At 45.4% G+C, this 24884-nt stretch overlaps 1 protein-coding gene across 1 annotated transcript in view; it reads right to left on the bottom strand.

Moving 5' to 3' along the window:
- Positions 1 to 9042: 9042 nt before the first annotated feature.
- Positions 9043 to 24884, bottom strand: part of Npl (N-acetylneuraminate pyruvate lyase) — a 36945-nt gene continuing 21103 nt past the window's right edge. Inside the window, exons 6-11 of the mRNA XM_059280583.1 lie at positions 23987 to 24079; positions 20951 to 21099; positions 20540 to 20586; positions 18791 to 18875; positions 15370 to 15409; positions 9043 to 9625 (exon numbers count right to left, since the gene is read on the bottom strand). Of these exons, the coding sequence (XP_059136566.1) occupies positions 9456 to 9625; positions 15370 to 15409; positions 18791 to 18875; positions 20540 to 20586; positions 20951 to 21099; positions 23987 to 24079 (584 nt within the window). The 3' untranslated portion in view covers positions 9043 to 9455. The remainder of the gene's footprint in view (positions 9626 to 15369; positions 15410 to 18790; positions 18876 to 20539; positions 20587 to 20950; positions 21100 to 23986; positions 24080 to 24884) is intronic.

The following is a 24884-nucleotide window of genomic DNA, read 5'->3' as shown; positions in this document are numbered from 1 at the left end:
GCTCTCACAGAATTCTTTTTTTTGTTTGTTTGTTTTTTGAGACAGGGTTTCTCTGTGTAGCTTTGTGCCTTTCCTGGAACTCACTTGGTAGCCCAGGCTGGCCTCGAACTCACAAAGATCCACCTGACTCTGCCTCCCGAGTGCTGGGATTAAAGGCATGCGCCGCCACCACCGCCTGGCTCTTTTTTTTTTTTTTTTTTAATTCAAGATACTTTTTAAAAAATAATTAATTAATTAATTATTTAAATTACACTCGTGATATTCATTAATTATACTTATGATATTAATTATATTTGTAGTATTCATTGATTACATTCTCAGTATTCATTCAATAGTTATATTTATAATATTCATTAATTACATTAATTGCATTGATTTATTACATCCATGATATTATGTCCTGATACTACTGTCCATTTGGCGGCTCTCACAGAACTCTATCCCTCCCCCTTGCAACTAGATGAGACAACTTTGAATTGTAACTTTGCTCCCTATTCTAGGGTCTTCCTTCTCCATTTCAAGGACCATGTACCCTAGGTAACAACAACTTTCTCTTTCCCCACCCCCATCATTCCATCATTCAGAAAACCTCTAAGAACTCTTTGTCCTCTGGATTTGAAGACGCTCCCTCCCTTCAAAGCCCTGTATGTTGCCTGTAGCTACGATGTTCTCTCTCTCTCCTAATGCTCTCCCCCTACAGGGCCACATCATGGATTGCTAGAGTCATGAGCTTATAACTCTCCTCATGAAGTCCTGCAAGCCTCATGCAGCCAATGCTGAAAATAGAAAATGTGGAGTGAACACCAAGTTTTTATATATATGTATATATGTTATATAAATTTATATATATAATATCACATAAATATATTTTTGATATAAATATATGTGGTTGATATATTGCACACCCCAATAAACTTATCTGGGGGTCAAAGAACAGGACAGCCACTATAATTATAGGGGTTAGGCAGCGGTAGCACATGCCTTTAATCCTAGCATTCTGGAGGCAGAGATCCATCCAGATCTCTGTGAGTTCAAGGCCACACTGGAAACAGACAGGCATGGTGACACACGACTTTAATCCCAGGAAGTGATGGCAGGAAGCAGAAAGGTATATAAGGCATGAGGACCAGGAACTAGAGGATTTTTAAGCTTTTAGGCTTTTAGCAGCAGTTCAGGATGAGGACTCAGAAGCTTTCACTTTGAGGAAACAGGATTGGCTGGGAAGGTGGTGGGGTGAGGTGGTTGTGGCTTGTTCTGCTTCTCTGATCTTTCAGCATTCACCCCAATACCTGGCTCCGTGCATTTCATTTATAAGACTGTTTAGCAATTCGTCTACAAATATATATAATTTTGAGTAAGGATATTTCACTATGTAGCTCTGGCTGTTTTGGAACTCACTATGTAGACCAGACTGGCCTTGAACTCACAGAGATCCTCCTGCCTCTGCCTCCTGAGTATTGAGATTACAGGTGTGTGCCACCACCCCCGACCTGAAAGGTAATTTCACATCTTTCTATGAACCTGCAGTAATTTCTAAAAGGGATGTAGCTCAGTTGGTAGAATGTTAGCCTAGCATAGTGGCACAAGCCTATAATCCCAGCCCTCAGGAGGTAGAGGCAGGAATATCAGAAGTTTTAGGTTATCCTCAGCTACTTAGGGTGATCAAGGTCAGCCTGGACTACATGAGACTATCTCTCTTTTCTTTTTTTTTTTTTTTTTGGTTTTTCGAGACAGGGTTTCTCTGTAGTTTTGCACCTTTCCTGGAACTCACTTTGTAGACCAGTCTGGCCTCGAACTCACAGAGATCCACCTGCCTCTGCCTCCTGAGTGCTGGGATTAAAGGCGTGCACCACCACTGCCTGGAGACTATCTCAAAAGAGTGTTGGTGTGGCAGTAAATGCCTGTTATCCCAATCTTTAGGAGATTGTTCAAGCATGAATTCAAGGTCAACCTAGGTGACATCAGAGTCTGTCTCAAAAAGAAATAAATACGGCCAGGTGGTGGTGCACGCCTTTAATCCCAGCACTTGGGAGGCAGAGGCAGGCCAATCTCTGGGAGTTTGAGGCCAGCCTGGGCTACAGAGTGAGATCCAGGACAGGTTCCAATGCTACACAGAAAAACCCTGTCTCAGAAAACAACAAACAAACAAAAACCAAAAGAAATAAGTACATGAGACGGTATATTAAGAGGGCCTGTGTAAGTACTTAGTACAAAAATAGCTGTTGGGTAGATGTTTTAGAGTGGTTAAGACACATGTGTTTGTTTTGAGGTGCTGAGGAGTAACCCAAGGGAACAAGCTCTGAGACCACAGTGATGCATGTTGGCTGGCCAAGGTCACTCACTGGAACCTGCAATACCTGCATATTGTAACTTCTCAGTAAATGCTAGTTTAATGTATAAATAAAGTAGGAAAGGTTGTTTTATTGGATAAACTGTTTCCCAAGAATTTGAACTACATTGTCTTTATTGTTGTTGTTTGTTTGTTTTTTTGAGACAGGGTTTCTCTGTATAACAACCCTGGCTGTCCTGGATCTCGCTCTGTAAACCAGGCTGGCCTCAAACTCACAGAGATCAGCCTGGCTCTGCCTCCTGAGTGCTGGGATTAAAGGCGTGCACCACCACACCGCAAAATACATTGTCTCTTAAGTATTATTCCTTTAAATTTTGAACTCTAGTCCTTACTGTCAGTTTAAGTTCAGAGACTGAAAGCATAAGAATTTTATTGTGTCTTAGGTAAATGAAAAATAAAGAAATAAAAAGGAAAGGACATGACTGTTCCTAGGTATGGTAGAAGAGGAGGTTCATTGTAGATATGAGGGCGAGCATAGCCAGAGACAGGGCCATCTAGCCAGGTGGAGTCCTGTTCAAGATACCCCTCTGCCGGAAGGCCAATAAGATCATTGTGGTAAACCTGAAGTCATCCTGAGTTCCAGGAAAAGCAGAGCCTCTAGGGACAAAGCAGCCCCCACCCCAGATGAAGGCAATTATCACCGATGGCAGGGCTACCCTCTGGCGAAACAATAATCATCTCCTCCAAGAACCAGCTTGTCCTCCCAAGCAACAAGGACTTCTTCAGAGCCGCTTGCTGAACCAGACCTGAGAAAAGAACCATCCAGCCATGCCTTGACCAAGATTGTGCATACCTCAGCTCCCCGCCCCCATTCTTCCTTTACTTAAACCTAGAGCTAATGTCAGTACACTCTACATGGAGTTGGGGGCCCCTGGACCACCTCGGTCTGTTATTCTTCCCAATGTGCACATTGGTTAAACCCCCTTTCTCCTTACCATGTCTCTTGTTTTTTAATTGGTATATCGAGATGTATGGGAGAGATTGTTGACGCTTGCTGAGGTTTTTGCCTAAAAATTCTGGTTCCTGTAGGTCACACTGTAAGTGATGGGGCTGGTATTTCCACTGTGAAAGCAAAAAGCACAGCTCTCACCTCAAAGGGAATAAGAGCTTATTCTGCAGCCAAATGTGAGTGACCAAGGTCCAGGAACACACATTCAGGTTACCCCAAGCACTGAGTTTCAACATAATAACAGTCTCACGACGTTTTTACAGTAATAGAATAAAAGAAATTATAAATCAAGACATTTTTTCAAGTATCTTGGTGGAAACGTCCTGTAGGTGGGTTATAGTAAAGCAAAGAAGTATCTGTTCCAGGCCTCAAATGCAATCTTCTGGTTCTTAGCCTTGAGTTGGGGAAGGCCAGAGCCTAATTTACATTTCAAAAAAAATTCTGCCTGATAGTCAAAGGGTCAAACACAGAGGGAGGCAACACGTGGCTATACAGGGGCCTAAGTTAGCACCAAATAATTTGCTCCCAGCTCTCCACAATCCCTGGAGTTCTAAATAGACAATCAGCTCTGTAGACTGCTTAACACAGGTGTAGCTTTTTCCTGAGGACTTCAGGTCACAGTATTGGCCTGAAGTATCCCAGAGCTTGCATGTAAAGTGCCTTTAATCCCAGCACTCACTTTCACAAAGAGACCCTGTCTCAAAAAACCAAATTACTAAATAAAATAAAATAAAAAATAAAATAAAAAAAGAGATAGGGTTACCAGTGGACCACGCGTTCTTCAGTCTGTTCATATGCAGTGGAGTCTGGTATCACTCACTTAAGATTCATTTTTTCTGGAGCTGGAGAGATGGTTTAGCAGTTGAGCACTGGTTGTTCTTTTTTTTTTTTTGGTTTTTTGAGACAGGGTTTCTCTGTGTTGCTTTGTGCCTTTCCTGGAACTCCCTTGGTAGCCCAGGCTGGCCTTGAACTCACAGAGATCCGCCTGCCTCTGCCTCCCAGTGCTGGGATTAAAGGCATGCGCCACCACCGCCCGGCTTGGTTGTTCTTACAGAAGACCCAGGTTCAGTTCAACTGTCTGTGAGTCAAGGCTGAGGAGTCTTCTGGCCTCAGGTACTGCATGCATGTGGTACACAGACATACAGGCAGGCAAAACACCCATACACATAAAATAAAAATAAAATAAATCTTACTACATGTGAGGTAGTATAGGCCTTTAATCCCAGGACTGGAGAAGGCAGAGAAAGATAGATCTCTATGAGTTCAAGGCCAGCCTGGTTTATACGGTGAGACCTTATTTCAAAGCATAGCAACCCAATAATAAATAGATCATTTTCTGGTTAGGGATCTAGCTCATTTGGTAGACTGTTTGTCTAGCATTAGGGACCTGTGTGTTTTATCCCCAGTAACACATAAACCAAGTGTGGTGGGATGGTGGTGCACATTTTTAATCCCAGCACTCAGGAGGCAGAAGTAGGTGGATCTCTGCGAGTTCGAGGCCAGCCTGGTTCCAGGACAGCCAGGACTACACAGAGAAACCCTGCCTCAAAAAAAAACAAATCAACAACAACAATAACAAAAGAGATAGAGGAAGGATAGTTAAAAATTCAAGGTTAGCCGGGGGGTAGTGGTGGCGCACGCCTGTAATCCCAGCACTCGGGAGGCAGAGGCAGGTGGATCTCTGTGAGTTCGAGGCCAGCCTGGACTGCAGAGCGAGTTCCAGGACAGGCTCCAAAGCTACAGAGAAACCCTGGGGGGGGAGGAAATTCAAGGTTACTGGGTTACTAGATCTATTTTGAGGCCAGCCTGGGCTACATCACATGCTCTCTAATCTAAAAAACAAAACAAAAAACTCTTAAAATTCATATTTTGGCTCTGACACAAATCACAAATCATGTGATCTCAGTTGAGATACTTAAAAAACGCTCTTTGTCACAGTTTATTCTTTCCTTCCTTTTTCCCCCCTGAGACAGGGTCTCACTGTGTAACCATGGCTGACCCGGGACTTGCTGTATAGACCAGGCTGGTCTTAAACTCACAGAGATCCAGCTACTTCTGCCTCCTAAGGGCTGGAATTAAAGGCGTGCCACCACAGCATGCACCACAGTTACTTCATCCTAGTTTTATTTAATTATAATTTTGACATTTGAGTGGGTTTTATTTTTTGTAGAATAGAATGTAGCTACTGTCTTGATTCAGTTAATTAGATTAATTAATTAATTGACCTTTTTTTGTTGTTTGTTGTTTCTCTGTGTAGCCCTGGCTGTCCTAGAACTCATTTTGTAGACTGGGCTGGCCTCATAGAAATCCACCTGCCTCTGCCTCTGGAGTGCTGGAATTAAAGGCATGCACCACCACTGCTGGGCCTAATCAATTAATCTTAATTAGGTTAATTGAGGCAGTTGGTGGCACTATTTCCTGGAATGGGATCCTGGACTGTTTAAGAAAGTGAGCCTAGAAGTCGAGGGGGGGGCACCTTTAATCTGAACACTCAAGAGGCAAAGGCAAACCGATCATTGAGTGTGAACCCAGCCTGATCTACAGTGAGTTTCAGGCCACTCAGAGATACATAGTGAGACCCTGTCTCAGAATAAAATGAACAAAACAGCCTTGAAGTGAATGGAACATAGGCTCTAATCACTCTATCTCGTGACTGCAGATCAATGTGAGCAGCTAGCTGCCTCCAGCTTCTGCTCCTGCACTTTCCCTGCAGCGTGGACCATGACCTCAGATAAACCTTTCTTCTCGCCGGGTGGTGGTGGCGCACGCCTTTAATCCCAGCACTCGGGAGGCAGAGCCAGGCGGATCTCTGTGAGTTCGAGCCCAGCCTGGGCTACCAAGTGAGTTCCAGGAGAGGCGCAAAGCTACACAGAGAAACCCTGTCTCGGAAAAAAAAAAAAAAAAAAAAAAAAAAAAAAAAACCCTTTCTTCTCTTTGTTTGCTTGGTGCAGGAAAAGTAACGAATGCTCAGGGTAACCTTGCATGAGGCAAACTGGACCTGGATTTAGTCCCAAAGATGCTGATGTACTTCCTTGAAGACATGTGCCTGCTAATGGTCAAGAAGGCACGATCCTCAGTGGTTGGCACTCACAAGGTCTTCCGTACTGGCACACTCAAGGTCTGGCTCAAATGCAGGACACTGAAAATTATGAGGTATAGTCTAGCTGTTGTGTAGGAGACACGTTAGCCATGGTTTCCTTGGTGGTCCATGTTGGTTAATCGTGGCGGCCATGCTGACGGAGAAGAGTGCTGGATGTATTGGTGGCAGAAGAGTCACGAGCCATGGTTACCTTTCTAGAGCTTTATTGGGAGAGAGAGGGAGAGGGAGAGAGAGAGAAAGACCACACGGAGGGGGGAGAACACGGAAGGAGAGAGTGCAGAAAGAGAGAGGGCACAGAGGGCACGCCCGCTTTTTAGGCTGGGATGCTGTCATAGGCTAGTGACGTCATTAAGGACATAATCCTTACAGTCCATCTTTCAGAATTTGAACACTCTCATGTTCAAAGATAACAAGTCCTGCCGGGATATAGGTAGGTTCTGTCTGTATTTTATGCTTCCTAGTTGTGTGTGATTATGATTTCAGATAATCCTTCAAAAGTGTTCCTGGTTGTCTAACTTAAAATCAAAAGTGCCCTGTGTTCCAGATGATTTCATGTAACCAAAGTATTGACAAAAATTGAATTGGTGTTTTGTGTACTCAAATGAGTAGAGATGAGAAGTGATGTTCCTTCCACCTTTCCCCGGCCTTGGGGCTGCTGGGGGCAGAATCTTGGTTATTATTGTTATTATTATTTAAGAAATTTTCTATTCATTTTACATACCAACCATGGACCCCACACACACACTTCTTCCCACTCCCCAGCCTTTCCCCCTCAACACACCCCCGATTCCCACCTCAGAATCATGGTTTTCGGCTTTCTTCTTGGTTTCACTGAAGAAGACTTGGGGTTGAATAAGCATCTGGTAGGGGGTGATTTAAAGAGTTGATGTGTTGTTTGCTCTGTTCCATGTGATGATGGGCTGCAGGCTTCATTCACCCCGCCCACATAAGAAAGGACTAAATGAGGTAGGTAGATCTGTGGGTTTGAGTTGTAGTCATTCTAGAAAGTCCCCTAAGAACAGGGGTTCCCTATGCTTTTTAGGTATTAATAAAGGGGAAATTTCTCTCAAGCTGTGAGCTTTTCTAGGAAAGTGCGTATATTACTCCCACGCCTAATCCCATGCTCTGCCCATGGCACTCTCCTATGCTGTAAACAAACCCACCAGAAGTCCCAAGTACAATCAAGTACTTCCTGCTTTCCCAGTGAGCTGATTTCAGATTTTTTATTTTGAAACAGAGGTTACAATGCACAATATACAAAGTTAATTTCTAAGCATTTGGATGTCTAAAAAGAAAAATCAGGCCTGATAATTTGTAATTATCATATTTCTTTTTATTTTAATAAGATCTCCTTAACTGTCATTTAAGAAATCAAGTATCAGCCAGGCTGTGGTGTCACAAGCTTTTAGAATTTGGGAGGTAGAGGTAGGTGGGTCTGTGAGTTCGAGGCCAGCCTGGTCTACAAAGTGAGCTCCAAGATAGCCTGGGCTACACAGAGAAACTCTGTCTCAAAAAAGAAATCAAGTATCATCTTTGTAAGAGTAAAATTATAATTTTTTTTTTTTTTTTTTTTTTTTGCTTTTTGAGACAGGGTTTCTCTGTGTAGCTCTGGATATCCTGGAACTAGCTCTGTAGACCAGGCTGGCCTTGAACTCACAGAGATCTGCCTACCCCTGCCTCTGGAGTGCTGAGATTAAAGGTATGTGCCACCATCACTCAACAAAAATAGAATTATTTACTTAATGGGTATGCAATATTTATTTTCACAGAAAAATTCATTTGTGTGGTTGTGTGGCACATAGCTTCAATTCCAGCATTCAGGAGGCAGGGGGCTAGAAGATCACTGCAAGATTGAAGCCAGCCAGAGCTACATAGCAGGAAGGGAGAGAGGGGAGGGGAGGGTAGAAGAGGAGAGGGTAGAGGAGGGGAGGGGAGGGGAGAGGAGGAGAGGAGAGGGTAGAGGAGAGGGTAGAGGAGGGGAGGGGAGGGGAGGGGAGGGGAGAGAGAAGACAAAGGAAGAGAGAAGGCCAGAGAGATTGCTTCTCAGGTAAAGGCACTTGCTGCCAAGCCTGCCATAGACTTGGATGCCCAGGAGCCACATAGTGGAGAGAACAGAACTCTGACAGCAGTCCTCTGCTTCTCTCTCTCTCTCTCTCTCTCTCTCTTTTAAAGATTTATTTTTATTACGTATACAATGTTCTGCCTGCATGCCAGATCTCATTACAGGTGGTTGTGAGCCACCATGTGGTTGCTGGGAATTGAACTCAGGACCTCTGGAATAGCAGCCAGTGCTCTTAACCACTGAGCCATCTCTCTAGTCCCAGTTAAATTATTTGAATACCCAGTTGTTCTACATGGTGAGACCCTATCTCAAAAGAAACAAACAAAACTTCAATGAGACAGAATACTCAAATTACAAAACTTTAAAATAAGATTAAGACAATGAGTGCTCTCAAAAGACAGATGAACTTTATTAATCAATCATCAATTACAAAACTTTAAAATAAGATTAAAACAATGAGTGCTCTCAAAAGACAGAAGAAATTTATTAATTGTATAATTAATACAATATTCAATATAATATTAATTATATTAATATAACTAATTAATAATTGTAATTATTATAATTTTCACTTGGTCCAATTTCATCTATATAAACAGAGATTTCCTTATAATAATTGTGTGAAATGAACAACTTAGGGTTTATGATTCCTTTGTAAAACAAAATTTCTAGGTTCATAATTGATATTTAGGCTGGGCATTGGTGGTGGTGCATGACTTTAATCCCAGCACTCCAGGGGCAGAGATCTCTGAGTTCAAGGTCAGCCTGGTCTACCTACACAGTGAGTTCCAGGACAGCCAGGGCTACAGAGAAATCCTGTCTTGAAAAACAAAGAACAAAATTGATATTTAAATATTTCTTTATTGGTGTGGGATTCCGCTTGTCAAAAGAAAGCTTAGCTCAAAAAGTCCCTGAGAAAAGGATGGTATACGATTGAAGATGGGCGAGAGTCTCAGTAGACACACTCAGACTTAACAGGCACTAGCTAAGGCTCCTAAGTTCCCCCCTTTAAACCAGGGAAAGAAAGGAAGTCCAGGCTCTTCAGCTTGGCCTCAGCGTTAGCAGTAAACTCCTGGGTGGCTTTCTGCAGAGGAAGCCGGGGTGGGCCCATTGGAATCCCAGAGACCAGCGTCATGATGGCTTTGGTCTGGGACACTCCAAAACCTAGATGGGAAAAAATAAAGAGTGAAATGTATCTGGCACTGTCCGCTTTCCAGCAAACATCTCCAAAGAGGAGGTTATATGTCAAAGTAACCACTACAATAAGACATGGTAAACAGAAAAGAACACCTGTAGTCAGACTGACTGAGCTGGGCGTGGTAGCACACACCCGTGATCCCAGCACTAGGGAGGTGGAGGCAGGAGAATCAAGAGTTCAAGGTCAGTTTGGGCTCCATGAGACCCTGTCTTTCACATACAGAACAGAATAGGAAGGCCTCCTCTCAGGGCTGGCGAGATGGCTCAGCAATTAGGAGTGTTCCCCATTCCTTCAGAAGACCCCAGCTTGGTTCCCAGCACCAATGTAGGGTAGCTTGGAACCCCCATAACTCCAGCTTTAGGGGATCCAATACCCTCTTCTGGCCTCTGTGGGCACTGCATTCATATGCAAATACCCATACTCATTCCCCCTCCCCAAACACACAACTAAAAATGAAATACAATCTTTTTGAAAAAGAAATCATCCTTTTTGGGCCTATAAGATGGCTCAGTTGGCCAAGGCACTTGCAGCCAAACCTGAGAGTCTAAGTTCAAATCCTGGAACTTCTACAAGTTTCCTTCTGACTTCCATATTCACGCTGTGACAGGAGCACACACGTGTACAAGTAAATGAATGAGGGCTGGAGAGATGGCTGAGAGGTTAAGAGCACTGGCTGCTCTTCCAGAGGTCCTGAGTTCAATTCCCAGCAACCACATGGTGGCTCACAACCATCTGTACGGAGATCTGGTGCCCTCTTCTGACCTGCAGTCATATATGCAGGCAGAACATTGTATACATAATAAATAAATAAATAAATCTTAATAAACAAATAAATAAATGAATGGTAAAATAAATCCCTTTTGCTTGTGTTAATAAATATACAAACTATAAAACAAAAAGAGACTGGGAGCGGAGATCTATGGTCAAGTATTTGCTTAGTGTATGAGAGTCCCTGGGTTCAAATTCCTGAATTACAGCAAGTAAATAAACAAACTAAATAAAACAATACAAAGAGTCAAAGTCGGAGCCTGCAATGTTGGCTCAGCATGTAAAGGCAGATGCTGCCAAGCCACCCGAGTTCACTCCCCAGGACCCACATAGCAAAAGGAGAGGACTGAATCCCTCAAGCTGGCCTCCGGTCTTCACATGTGGGCTATGGTACACCTCTAAGTTCACACACACACTTAAAATAAATAAATAAAATGAAAAACAAACAACCCCCAAACAAACACAAAACCCAGAGTCAAAATCAACCTTACAAGCAAGGAGTCAGGCATGATGGAACAAACACATCGATAATCCCAGCACTTAGGAGGTGGAGTGTGAGGGTCAAGAGTTCAAGGTGGGTGTACAGGTAAAGAGTTGGCTCAGTGGTTAAGAGCGCTTGTTGCTCTTCTAGAAGACCCGAGTTCAATTCCCAGCACCCACATGGCAGCTCACAACTATCTGCCATTCCAGGAGATCCAATACCAACTTCCAGCCTCCGTGGGTACCAGACATATGTGGTGCACAGACATACATGCAGCAAAACACTCTTACACATAACACTTAAAAGCGGAGACCTGTCAGTCCTAAAAGGGACATCTCCATCATGCTCCTCCACTCAGGGCTCAGGGAACTATGGGGCAGAGGCAGAAGGGATGGGCCATGTCAAGGAAGCAGTGTTCTCCAGACACAACGAGACTGACGCACATGTGACTTCCCGGAGACGGTGGCAGCATGCAGAGAGACCTGCAGAGCTTCAAGTCAGGTGTGCTGAGAGGGGAAGTGGACATCCACTTGCAAAGAAAAACACTGGTTCTGTCCACTGGAGTCTCACTGGGTATCTAAACTACAGTTAAGGGTAGTCACAAGCCCGGCAGGAGATGGCCAACACAAAACAAAGGCAACAGTCACTTTGTAGAACTTCTTTTTTGTCTTATATCGCTTTGTTTGGGCCTTTTTTCTCTTCTCGGTCTTTGGCTTGTCTACTGTGGTTCACAATTTGGTGTTTTTGTAGGTTTTGTTTGTATGCGTGGTCCTTGTGCTCTCTCTTTGTTTTACTCACTCACTCACTGATTTATTTTCTTGTTTGCTTTTCTCTTTGTCTGAAGGTTGGCTTTCTAAAGAAAGAGAAATTGGGTGGAGGTCGTGCATGCTTTAATCCCAGCACTGGGAGGCAGAGGCAGGAGGATCTCTGAGTTCGAGGCCAGCCTGGTCTACAGAGTGAGTTCCTGGGCAGCCAGGGCTACACAGAGAAACCCTGTCTCGGTGGTGGTGGTGGGGAATAAGAAAGAATGAAAGAAAAGAAAAGAAAAGTGTAGAAAGATATGGCACTGGCTCTACCCACTCTAACAAGTACATATCATACAGACATACAGACACACAGACATACAGACATCCGGACATCCCAGGCCTTTACCACAAGTGAATGCTGGATCTGAGTTTGCACCACACGGTTTGGTTAGGTTCCAGACTAGGACACTAACTTGAGATCACTTAAGAACTAGGGGAGCTGAAGTGTTCTGGCGGTGGTGGTGGTGGTGGGGGGGGGGCAAATGGAAATCCCCTCGCAGAGGCACGTCACAGCCCTGGGGACAGCCGCTTCCTCAGAGAACCCTGGTCTCTGAATGAATGGGGAGCTCAATGTTACAAAGCACACAATGGAAAAGAGTCAGAGAAGAGCCAGCAAATGTACAGGTGGACATAATTTACAGCCTGAGGAGATAGGAAATTCAGAAAGATTTTATGAGGATAAAGTAAGAGAAGTCACACACTACGGAAAGGGTTCAAAGAAAAGGAACAGGCAGATTTCTTTCAAAGGAAAGTAGAAATACTAAAAATAGGCTGGATGTAGCTTATTTGGTAGAGGGCTTGTCTAGCATGCAAGAAGTCACGGGTTCCATCCCTCGTACTGCATAAACTGGTAATGGTGTCCATGCCTACAACCCCGATACGCAGAAGGTACAGGCAGACGGTCTGATGTCCCAAACACCCTCGGCTACCTATGTATATACAGGCTGGAGAGGTAGCTCAGCGGTTCAGAGCATGTACTGCTCTTGCGGAGGACCCAGTCAGCTCTCAGCTCCGATATCACGGGGCTTACAAATCCGGCCTGTTAAGTCCAGCTTCAGGGAATCTGACATGATTTTCTGGCCTCCTCAGGCATCCATAAGCATGTGCTCAGACATAAATACATATAAAATAAAATAATAAAGCAAAAAAAAAGTTAAAAAATATATGTATCATCTTGTTTTTGCTTTGAGTCAGGGTCTTGCTATTTAGTTCTGACTGGCCTGGCACTTGGTGTATACTACATGCTGGCCTTAATCTACAACAATTCTCCTGCCTCAGCTTCCCAAGGGCTGTTGAGAATACAGGAACTCACCCCATGTTCTCTTTCTCTCTAGTTTTTAATCTAACTTTAATTCCATCATTTCCATTTCCCCCTTGATGCCTATTTTTATGAATTTACTCAAGTGTGAGGGCACACCACATGTGTCAGGGTGCTCTCACAGATCAATCAACAGAGGGTGCTGGGTCCTCTGGAACTGTTGTGGGATGCTCTAAGAGTGTGCGGGAATTTGAACTTTGGTCTTCTGGAAGAGCATGAAACGTCATCATCATCATCATTATTATTATTATTATTATTATTATTATTTTGAGACAGTATTTCTCTGTGTAGCTCTGGCTGTCCTGGAACTTGATCTGTAGCCCAGGCTGGCCTCGAACTCACAGAGATCCACCTGCCTCTGCCTCCTGAGTGCTGAGATTAAAGGCGTGCGCCACCACCGCCCGGCACAAGGAACGTTCTTAACCAGTGAGCCATCACTCCAGCCTTTTAACATCCCCTCCCCGACACTGCCTTTTTTCAAAATTTAAATTTTATCTCTGCATATGGGTGTTTGCCTGCATATGTTTGTTTACCACATGAGTGCCTGGTGCCCACTGAGGCCAGAAGAGTGGGTCAGATCCCCTGGAACTGGTGTGAGCATGGTTGTGAGCCACCCTGTGGGTATTAGAAATTGAACCTGAACTTTGAAAGAACAGTCAACGCTCTTAACCACTGAGCCATCTCTCCAGCCCCTAAAATCCTTGCATAGATCACATCCCTGGATGTCCTGAACCATGTAGACCAGCTGACTTGGAACTTGTGGAAACCCTCTTGCCACTGCTTCTACGGGCCTGGGATTACAGGCATGTGCTACTATACCCAGCTATAGGTATTTTATTTTATATTTCATTTTATTATTTATTCTGACAGGCTCTATAGTCCATCGTGGCCTTAATAAGAATGACCTTGAACTTGGTCCTCCTGCCTCCACTACCCCAGTGCTGGCATTACAGACATGCACTGCCATGCCCCTTTTCCAGTTACTTTTCTATCTTAATGTACTCTAGAAACACATAATTATTATATCAAAATCACAAGCTTTGTGAAAAGTATTGGTTAGGACAAAGGAACAATAACGACAATGAACAGAACCGGTGGCACCTCACTATGACAACGCTCCTAATGTGTGAAAGCAATTGGAAATTCTGTCTTGGAGGGATTGGGCAAGCTAGCGGAAACCGTGGGAATGAGACCAAGCAGACAATAGGTACTTGGGCAGAGGAGAGAGTGGCTACCACAAGGCAGAGAGGCTCTGAAAGGGAGGTGGGAGACCTGCCAAGAACACACTGAGAACTTCTGGACTTGACCCACGGCCAGCTGTCCCAGAGGGCCATCTCTTGCAGGACTGGGATGAATGGCAGCATCTGTCATTGCCTGTGCGCCAAGTTGAGACACTCTGCAGAGGTTCCTCTGCTCAGACTCACCGTGTTTCCCCCTAATTTTCCTTTGTCATCCAAACCTCCATCCGTTTCAATTTACCTGTGTTAATAAACTCATCTCAAATTTCAAATACTCTTGGGAACTGCCAGTCATTCATAATTTAGTAAGATGTGTATTCAGATTGCCTTCCTGCAAGTACTTAGGAGGAAGTCAGCCATAGTTCAGCAGTAGAATTTTAATGAGCAGAGGCAAATAATGGGGGGGTGGGGTGGGAGGAAGTGCTGATGCTATGAGGAGGAAGGGACAGAAAATGGTGAGTGTGCTGGAGAGCAACATGCTGAGGCGGAGGAGAGAGATTCCTAGGAGACTGCCAATGTGGATTTCACCATGTTGACTGTGAAACTCAGGGGCCTAAATGAGCACTATAGGTGTGCTAACTGAATCCTCAGAGGGAGTGATGGAAATCCATCTTTTACACCTGGTCAGCTTTGGGGAATCATGGCCCTGTCTAGATGCCTTAAGAGGCATGTATCACAGGTTTTTCACGTTAGAGTCTGTGGCTCCTGGGGCACTGTGTGCCTCTCAGTTCCTTAGAAACCGGGGCACTCAGGCAGTGGAGCATTCAGGCTGCCTGTTTATCTCTGCGTTCTCTAGGAGTCAGCGAAGCATACAGAAGCTTGACAGAACAATTAGTCTTAGACATTAATCTTGTGGACCCTGGATAGCTCCTAAACGACGACATTGTATCCCAACGACTACAATTGTATTCTTCCTGGCAACCATGGTTATATTCTGTTTCTGATGAGGGTATGAAAGTCTGATTGCTTACAATAAACTTGTCACAGTCTCAGTCTTGCTGTGACCCCCTCGGACCCATGCCTGATAGACGACATTCCCTCTGACCCATAATCAGCTAACCCTGGCTCGGTAAGCGCAGAGAACAGCAAGGGTACTCACCTAGCTTGATGACATAGTTGATAAATCTCTGGATACAAAACTAGGGTAGAACAAAGAAGTCCGTGGTCAGCATCGCCACATTGTGAAAACCATTTACACAGTTCACAAGTCAAACGGTGGAAATTCTGCAAAGTCTAGCCACCTTAGTTTTCTACAAGTCCATCAGAACGGAAGAAAGAAGTCAGTGAGATCAGCAAAATCTGCTCAGGCTAGGACAGGAGAAAAACCAGCTTCCCCAAGCTGTCCTCCGATCTCCACATGTATGTGTGCATATGCATACAAGTAAATACATAAATGTAAAAACCAGAAAACTATTGAGTTTTGTTTACAGTTAGGCTATCCTAACTTCCTACACCTAGTGCTTTACCTTTAAACAATGCGTCTCAGGAACCACCTCATTTTCTCATTTAAATTTCTTTGTAACCCTTTGAAGATAGTAACTTCAATACACATCAAAATCCCATCTACAGCTACAGTCTCTACAATATAGTGCAAGCCTCTCTGGAGAAGGTCACACACTTACTCTTAGGCAGATGCACTCTATTCTATTTCTATTAATCTCCATGCTTAAATCTACATTAAATATTTTTCCTAGCAAGGTCTAACACTACTTCACTCATACTGGCTCCTCATGAAATTCTTTTCTGTGGCAAAGTCAAGAATGTCTTTAGGGCTGGGCATGTAGGTTAGTTAGTAGGGACACCATCCCGGCATGCAAGAAGTCCTGAGTTTAACTCAGAGCACTGCATAAGACCAGGTGTGAACCTGGCAATGGCAGAGTCTGTCTGCAATCTCAGAGGTAGGAGGAGTCATAAGTTCAAGGCCTGCCTGGGTTACATAGCAAGACCCTCAAAAAGTGAAAATCAAAACAAAAACAAACAAACCAAAAAGCTAAACCCACAAACGAAAAACCCCTTTAAACTTGCTGTGGCGGCATACGTTCCTGTAATTCTGCTTTCTGGATTGCCTTTCCCCAAACTGCACATACTCTGTAGCTATGGAGGCTGGCTCTACTCTTCCGCGACATCTTTCTTTGAAGAGCTAGGCTGTCCTCCGGGTAGCATACACACATACAGTGGCCAGTATCGCCGCCTCTGCATCTTCTTTGTGATCTATCAGGACAGGCTCTTTTCCTACTGCAAGAGTCTCAGCTGGGTGTGGTGATACAAGCATGGGGGTGGGTGGTGGGTGGGGACGGGCAACCAGGGAAAGAAAACTGCTTCAGTTCAAGGATAGCCAGGGTTGGGTAGCAAGATCCCAGCTCAAAACAAAACCAGGGCTGGAGAGGTGGCTCATCCGGTAGAGAAAATTGGCTGTGCACCTCTGACCGTCCAACTTAGATCCTTGGAACCCACACACAAGATGGGGACTGACTCCGTAAACCTGTCCTCTAACACGTGTGTGCACAGACACACACACACACACAATCCTTAAAGCCAGTGCCTTCCTGTGCATCATCAGTTTGCTGTCCGCCTGGTGGGTGTTCCCCATTCTCGGCACATTTCAGGGTGCACACCCATGACCTCTACTGACTTGGGATTACCCTTCCCCATTTTAGGTTCCTGTCGAGTCCCGCTTGACCTATTGAACGGTTCTGAAGCGGGGAGTGTGGAATTGGGAAATGGTAACTATGAAATAGAGACTCAGATGAAGAAAAAGACAGAGACACAGGATAGCTTCGGGAGGGCTCTGGGTCAATATCACAGACCCTGAGTTTATTACTCACAGCCTTTATAGACCCCAAAGCAAGGGGGGCTCAAAGATCTCCCCCTTTCAAGGACACCAGGGTTCAAGGTACAGAGTACAATCAAATATAATAAACACCTCCTTAGCACTCAAGACATCTGGTGACCACGCCTTACGGCAAAGTATTCTGTAATTAGGCCTTGAGGTATAAGATACCTGGTAACCATGCCTTTGGCCAAAACATCCTATTACGCAGCCTGGCAGGAGAAAACAAGCTTGGACCCTCTGACCTCCAGGCAAGATGGAAACAAGCCATGAGCTGGGGTTTCTGTGGCCCCCACACGTTCTCAGCTTCCTCCTTCCTCCTATTCTTTGGTGACTCAAGTGGGACCTCCTCAAGGGGACCGGTGGGGCACATACATCTGTCTTTGCAGCTGTTAGGGCTCAAGCCCTCTGTATGCTAGAAATGAGCTCAAGCTGGACTACAGAGTTTCTGATGGCGACATAAAAGCCAGCTCTTGCAAAGTGGGTTTTCTAGCCCCCAAAGCGGTGCTTCCCTGGCAGCTACCCGTCCACCCCATGCCCCCTGGCTACTCTCCGGTCTCTCTCTCTCTCATCTCTCCTGCTATGCCATATCTCTCGCTATCTCCACTGTTCTCCTGCTTCCCTAGCCCTGGCCACGTCCAGTCTGCTTTCTTTTCTCCCGGCTCTGGACCCTTCCAGATCCTCTGGATATTTTCTCTCTCTTCCCCACAGTAAAAACCTTCCTGACGGAGCCAGCTGTGAGGTCAGCAGCTTCCTTACTGTTCACAAACACTGGAGAGCCTCAGGCAGGAGAACTGCCATGAGTTCCTGGCTAGCCTGGGCCAGAGTGTGAGACCCTGTCCCCCCAAAAAAACAATAGTAACAAAAATGAAGGACAGATGGGGCTGGGGAGATGGCTCAGCAGATAAGAGTACTGTCTGCTCTTCCAGAGGACTGGGGTTCAATTCCCAGCACCCACATGGTGGTTCACAACTGTCTGTAACTCCAGTTCCAGGGGATTTGACACCCTCACACAGACATATATGCAGGCAAAACACCAATGCACATGAAACAAAAATAATTTAAAAAAATTAAGGATGGCATATAGTCAGTTTCTCAGAAATCTATGACTATTATTTTACAACAAAAATACTTTCAAGCCGGGCGGTGGTGGTGCACGCCTTTAATCCTAGCACTCAGGAGGCAGAGCCAGGCGGATCTCTGTGAGTTCGAGGCCAGCCTGGTCTACCGAGCAAGATCCAGGACAGGCACCGAAGCTACACAGAGAAACCCTGTCTCAAAAAACTGGAAAAAGAAAAACAAAAACAAAAACAAAAACCTTTCAAGATAGAATAAAAATAAGATTCTTTGTAGGAGAAAGGGAGGATTCTGTCCCATATGGGCCTTGTGTCCCTTTAGACATGGGAAGAAGATGGGGCAGGTTCCTTTTTTCTTTTTGGTTTTTCGAGACAGAGTTTCTCTGTGTAACTGCTCTGGTTTTGTAGATCTGGCTGGCCTTGAACTCACAGAGATCCGCCTGTGTTTGCCTCCTAGGCTCCACTGGCAAGTTTAAATGAGAGTTAACCGAAGAAAGATAAAGAGGCATCAGGGTGGGTGGCCTTCAAGCCAGCTGAGGAGAGAGAGGGGACAAGGGATTCTTGGAGAGAAAGAGGGTAGCCCAGTGACTTATGTGAGGGGAGAACAGGTTTACCTGGTAATTGAGTGCTGAAGTGAAGTCCTTCTGTTCAAAGGCCTCCAACATCTGGTTTGTCTTTTTCCCCAGGTAGTTATAGGTACTGGCAAGACAATGGAGAATATTCCGAGCTTAATAATTCAGTGGGAAAGATCCACGCCCTTGATCCCTGACGTTTAAAAGGGAGAAGAGGGGGGCTGTGAACTGGCTCCGTGGTAGAGGCTCATTTGCATATACATGGGCCTAGTTTCGGTCACCCCCATGCTCACCTGCCTCACCTGACTCCAATGGATACTATCACACAGCACAACTTACTTTCCTTTTCAAGATTAAAAAAATTTGTTTATTATTTTTATGTGTGTTTGCCTCATGACTTTATGTGCACCGTGCGTGTGCGTGTGCGTGTGCGTGTGCGTGTGTGTGTGTGTGTGTGTGTAGGAGCCTGCAGAGGTGAGACATGCAAGAGCAGCCAGTAATTGCTTGTTGTGCTTTTCTTTTTCTTTTCTTTTCTTTTCTTTTTTTTTTTTTTTTTTTGAGACAGAGTCTTTCTATTAGCTATCATAACCTCAAAATCATGGCTCTCCTCCTACCTCAGTCCATCAAATGCTGGCATTACAAGCATGGATCATCACATGTGACTGTTCGGTTGGAACCTCCAGCTCTGCCCCTGCATGATCCAGAAAACCCCATTCCTGTCCTCTCTCTCTCCAAACCCTGCCTGCTCAGAGAGCCTCTGAACACAAGAAAGGCGCCCAAAAACCCAAATTCTGCATTCTTGGCAGCTAAGGCAGCTCCTCCCCTGAAGTTTCTAGCAGCCCAAGTCCCCGCCTAAAGCGCTCAGCTTTTGACCATACTTGGGCACAAACCCAGCTTGTGGTGGACACATCATCACTCTTCGCCTAGAACCTATAAAGTCTCCCTGCTTCCGTTTGTGGGCGCGGCTTCTCGGGCCTGAATCTCTGGGGCTGGAGAACCCGCCCAGGAGTTGCTTTGCTCAAATAAACCCGTTGTTATACTTTTTCAATTCGGCTTAATCTGGCTTACTGTGTAGGTGGAGAAACCTACGAGGTGGGGAGGGGTGCAGAAAACCTATTAGCGACAGTACTGAAGTGTTTTGTTTTGTCAGTTTTGAGACAGGGTCTGCTGTAGTTCAGACTTGCTCAAAACTTTCTATGTAGCCGAGGATGACCTTGAAATCTTTTTTTTAAAGATTTATTTATTATGTGTACAATGTTCTGCCTGCATGTATGCCTGCCTACCAGAAGAGGGCGCTAGATTTCCATTACAGATGGTTGTGAGCTACCATGTGGTTGCTGGGAATTGAATTTAGGACCTTTGGAAGAGCAGACAGTGCTCTTAACCTCTGAGCCATCTCTCCAGCACGACCTTGAAATCTTAATCCTCCTGCCTCTTCCTCTCAAGTGTTGGAGTATACGTTTGTGTCACTATATCATGCTTCTCCCTTCCATCACCCCCCTCCTTCCCTCCCTTCCTATTAAGGACGGAGGATCATTTCACTAGCATTTGAGAGAAAAACCAGAGTGAGCAGAGGGGAGGAGAGAGATGAAGAGGAGGAGAGAAAGCCGTTCCTTTTCAGATAGGGACCATCTTTCCATGACTGAGTCAAACAAATCACTCAGTTTCTTTTCCATGAATGGGTGTGGAAGTGACGACTATTAGAAAGGATGAATACACAAGAAGTCTGTCTAGTCCAGCCATGAGTGACTTTCACTTTGTAATCGCAAGGAAAAGACAAGTCGTGCTTACCTGCCTACTGCTCCAGTTGCTCCCATGATCAGAGCACTCAACAGTTGCTGACGAGAAAGAGATGAAGAGATTCAGGTTTTTTGAGAAAGAGAAGAGCTGCTATATCATAAACATAAAATGGAGCCGGGCGGCGGTGGCGCATACCTTTAATCCCAGCACTTGGGAGGCAGAGGCAGGAGGATCTCTGTGAGTACAAGGCCAGCCTGGTCTACAGAGTGAGATCCAGGACAGGCACCAAAACTACATAGAGAAACCCTGTCTTGAAAAAACAAAAACAAAAACAAAACAAACAAACAACACCCCCCCAAAAAAACCCCAAAAACAAAAACAAAAAACATAAAATGGATCACTATATCATAAACAGCTAAAATAGATCACTGTGAAGCCGGGATATGTCCAGGGATAACTTACCTCATCTACCCCAAACAGCAAAGCAAACTGTCGCTGGTGATTCTGGTCAACACACTGCCCGAAGTCTAAGAGATCAGTGTCACTGAACTTCAGTCCTTGAAAGGTGGGGATCTTGTCCTGAATCCCTTCGAGCAGCTCCTCTGCACGAACTTCCGAACGACAAACGCTTCATTAACCCACACAGCAACAGAAATGATCACCTATGGTCTCAAGTTGGCCTTTGGGCACATGACTATACTATACACAGCACTCTGAGGCTGAGGCAAGGTGATTCTGGGGCCTGTCTGAAGTCAGCCTGAGCTACACAGCAGGGGCCTGTCTTTAAAAAGCCAAACACAGGCTGGGTGGGCATGGTGGTGCACACCCTTAACCCCAGCACTCAGGAGGCAAAAGCAGGCAGTCTCTGTGAGGTTGAGGTTAGCCTGGTCTACATTTCCAGGCCAGCCAGGGTCGGATACATAGTGAGACTGTGTCAAAAAACAAAACAAAACAGGGAATCAGGGCCAGGTGGATCTCTGAGTTCGAGGCTGGCTTTATATATACAGTGAGTTTCAGGACAGCCAGTGCTTCTAAGAGAAAGGGCTATGGTCATTTGTAACATAGGTGGTCTCTCTATATAGCTGCTCTACAAGGATGACCTTGAACGTCTGGTCTTCCTGCCTCCACCTTGAAAGTTCTGGGATTATAGGTGTGCACCACCATGCTTTGTTCACGTGGTGTTTTGCCCATCCGAGGTGAGCACTGTACCTTACTTAACTCTCTACCCCTAGCCCATCTTGTGTTCTGACAAGGTGACCCCTGCCAGGCTTCTGGAAGGGGGCTGATGAGAACCAGCTGGGTGATTAGAGGATTGGGAGAGGAGCTAAAGGTTGAATTGGTCACCAACAGCCAATGACATAATCAGTTATGACTATCTAGGAAAGTCTTTACAAAGCTCCAAAAGAGGATTCAGAGAGTTTCTGGGCTACTGAATACACAGAGGCCACTCTGCACCTAGAGATGACATCATACACACCTTATATGTCTTTTCATCTTTGTAGGAATAGGTCAGAGGATTTCTTTGAGTTCCATGAGCTGCCCTAGCACATCATTCAAACTCAAGGAAGGAGTTATGGGGACCCCAATTTGCCACTGGTCAGAGGTGAAGGCCACAGGCTAGCATCTGAAGTGTAGATAGTCTCGTGGGCCTGGCCCCCTAACCTCTAGGATCTGCTGCTATCTCCAGGTAGACTGTGTTAAAATGAAAGTGGTACCACGGGATACCACTTCACCTCCAAGGGAGAACTGACTGCTGCCAGGGAAAAATCCCTCCACACGTTTCATTTTGGTGACCAGAGGTGAAGTGTTGTATGTGAAGTGGTAAGTATGAGAAAGTACGAAAAACCATTTCCTCCTCAGAATGTGTTAGCCTTGGGGAGATCTCAGGAGTAGAGAAGCAGCCTAGCCTAGCATGCTTGAGGACTGATCCCTAGCAACACCCATGCACACGCACACGCACACGCACGCACGCACGCACGCACGCACGCACACTGAAGCTCAGAAGCAGAACACTTGTCCTTATGCACACAACCCCAGGCCTTACCCTTGGTACAACAAAAGGGAAAAGAAACAGGAAAAGTCAGGGAGGTCAGATGCTCCCTGCAGGTAAGGCACTGGGCGTACAGCAGTGAGAGGCACACAGTTCCTCTTCAGTGTGGCTCACTATCTCTTATCTTGTAATGGAAGATGCAGAGGGCTTCGGGGTGTAGCACAGTGGCAGACCACTTGCCAAACATGCCCACGGGGAAGCTCTAGAACCTCAAAAAAACCCTAAGGTTTTGGCTGGGGATACAGTTTAGTGGTAGAATACTTACCCAGTATGAGTGATACCTTGGGCTCAAGCCCCAGTATCATGAAACTAACTGACTAAATGAATATGGAGATACAAAGTGGTTGCTATATATATGTCTAGGATCTCATGCTATAGACTAGGCTGGACTTTAATTCACTACGTAGCCCTGCAGGCTAACTTCAAATTCATGGCAATCTTCCTGCTTCAGCCTGTCAAATTTTCTTTCTAGACAAGGTTTCTCTGTATAACAGAGCCCTGGTTGGTCTTGAACTCACAGAGATCTGCTCGTCTCTACCTCCAGAGGATTAAATGTGAACGTATCACCACGGCCCAGCTTGCCTGTCAAATTTTCTTATTCCTTTTCTTTTAAGACAAAGTCTCACATATCCGAGGCTGGCCTTGAACTTATGGTGTAGCAGGGGATAGTCTTGACTTCCTGATCCACCCGCCTCTACCATGAATTACAGGCTTGTGCAGCCACACCCAGTTTTATCCATTCTTCTGGTAAGCATAAGAACCGCCATATAAAGTGATGTGGATGACTAATGAGGGCTGAGGTCTTAGAATGGTTCCATGGAGCCACGTGAACTGTCTCATGAGTGGCTGTGTCATTGGGTAGGGTGGGATGAAGTGGAGTTTCTTGATGGAATAAGTAGGATGTGAGAGTTGGAGAAAATGTAAAAGTAAAAAAAAAGGCAGTCCTTGGGTTTTGGACAAACGGCTCAGTGGAAGAACACTGATGATTCTTCCGGAGGACAGAGGTTTGAGTCCCTGTACTCACATAGCAGCTCACAACCATCTCTAACTCCAGTTCCAGGGGATCTGATGCCCTCTTCTGATGCCCACGGTCACCAGGCCCCCATATACACGGTGCTTGCCAGCAAAACATGCATATACATGCACATAAAATAAATACATATAATTAAACTAAAACAGTTGTTTTTTTTTTTGTTGGTTTTTTTTTTTTTTTTTTTTTTTTTTTGGTTTTTCGAGACAGGGTTTCTCTGTGTAGCTTTGCGCCTTTCCTGGAACTCACTTGGTAGCCCAGGCTGGCCTCGAACTCACAGAGATCTGCCTGGCTCTGCCTCCCGAGTGCTGGGATTAAAGGCGTGCGGCGGCGCTGCGCCGCCGCCGCCGCCGCCGCCGCCGCCGCCGCCGCCGCCACCACCACCCAGCAACTAAAACAGTTTTAAAGCGATACTTACTCTTCACCCCGGTCAAGGAAGGAATGTGATAGTAATAAAATGGCAAAGCGGGGGCCGCGGCAGCCACCTCCCTCAGGAAACTGATCAGGTCATCTGAAAGAACGGGAGTCAAGTGAACAAGAAGCAACCAGTGGCTTTCCTCACTAGAAAATGAACCAGTCATGAGATGCAGCTGTCTTCTCAGAAGCTGAAAACTCCCGACTGTCCTTCCCATTCTCAACGGTGCGATTACAATGTCACTTCACCCAAGTTCTATTTTTCAAGGTCAAAACAAGGGGCTGGCAAGATGGCCCAGCAGTTACAAACACTGGCTGCTCTTCCAGAGGATCCGATCTGGGTCCTGCACTCACATAGTGACTCACAACCATCTATTACTCCAGTCTCAGAGGATCTGACACTGTCTTCTGGTCTTTAAGGGCAGCAGGCATGCATTAACATTCACAGACATGCATGTAGACAACACACACACACACACACACACACACACACACACACACACACACACACACAGAGTCTACCTGGGCAACAAAATAAACTCAGGCCAGCCTGGGTAATTTAGACATTTTCTCAAAAATTTAAAAAAGAGAGGTGTGTATAGCTCAGTTGCAGCATGCAGACCCAGCATACTTGATGCCCTGGGTTCAATTCCTAGTGCTAAAAAAAGTGTGTGTGTGTGTGTGTGTGTGTGTGTGTGTGTGTGTGTGTGTGTATGAGTGGTGGCTGAGCCAGGCAGTGGTGCACACCTTTAATCCCAGCACTCGGGAGGCAGAAGCAGGTGGATCTCAAGGCCAGCCTGGGCTACAGAGTGAGTTCCAGGACAGCCAGGGCTACACAGAGAAACCCTGTCTTGAAAAACCAAAAAGAACAAAAAAAGGGGGTGGCTCACGCCATAAAGCCG

Source organism: Peromyscus eremicus, chromosome 15 (genome assembly GCF_949786415.1).
Source record: "Peromyscus eremicus chromosome 15, PerEre_H2_v1, whole genome shotgun sequence".
Lineage (NCBI taxonomy): Eukaryota > Metazoa > Chordata > Mammalia > Rodentia > Cricetidae > Peromyscus > Peromyscus eremicus.
Note: the sequence above shows the minus strand (reverse complement) of the source record. Positions and strands in the feature narration are given on the sequence as shown.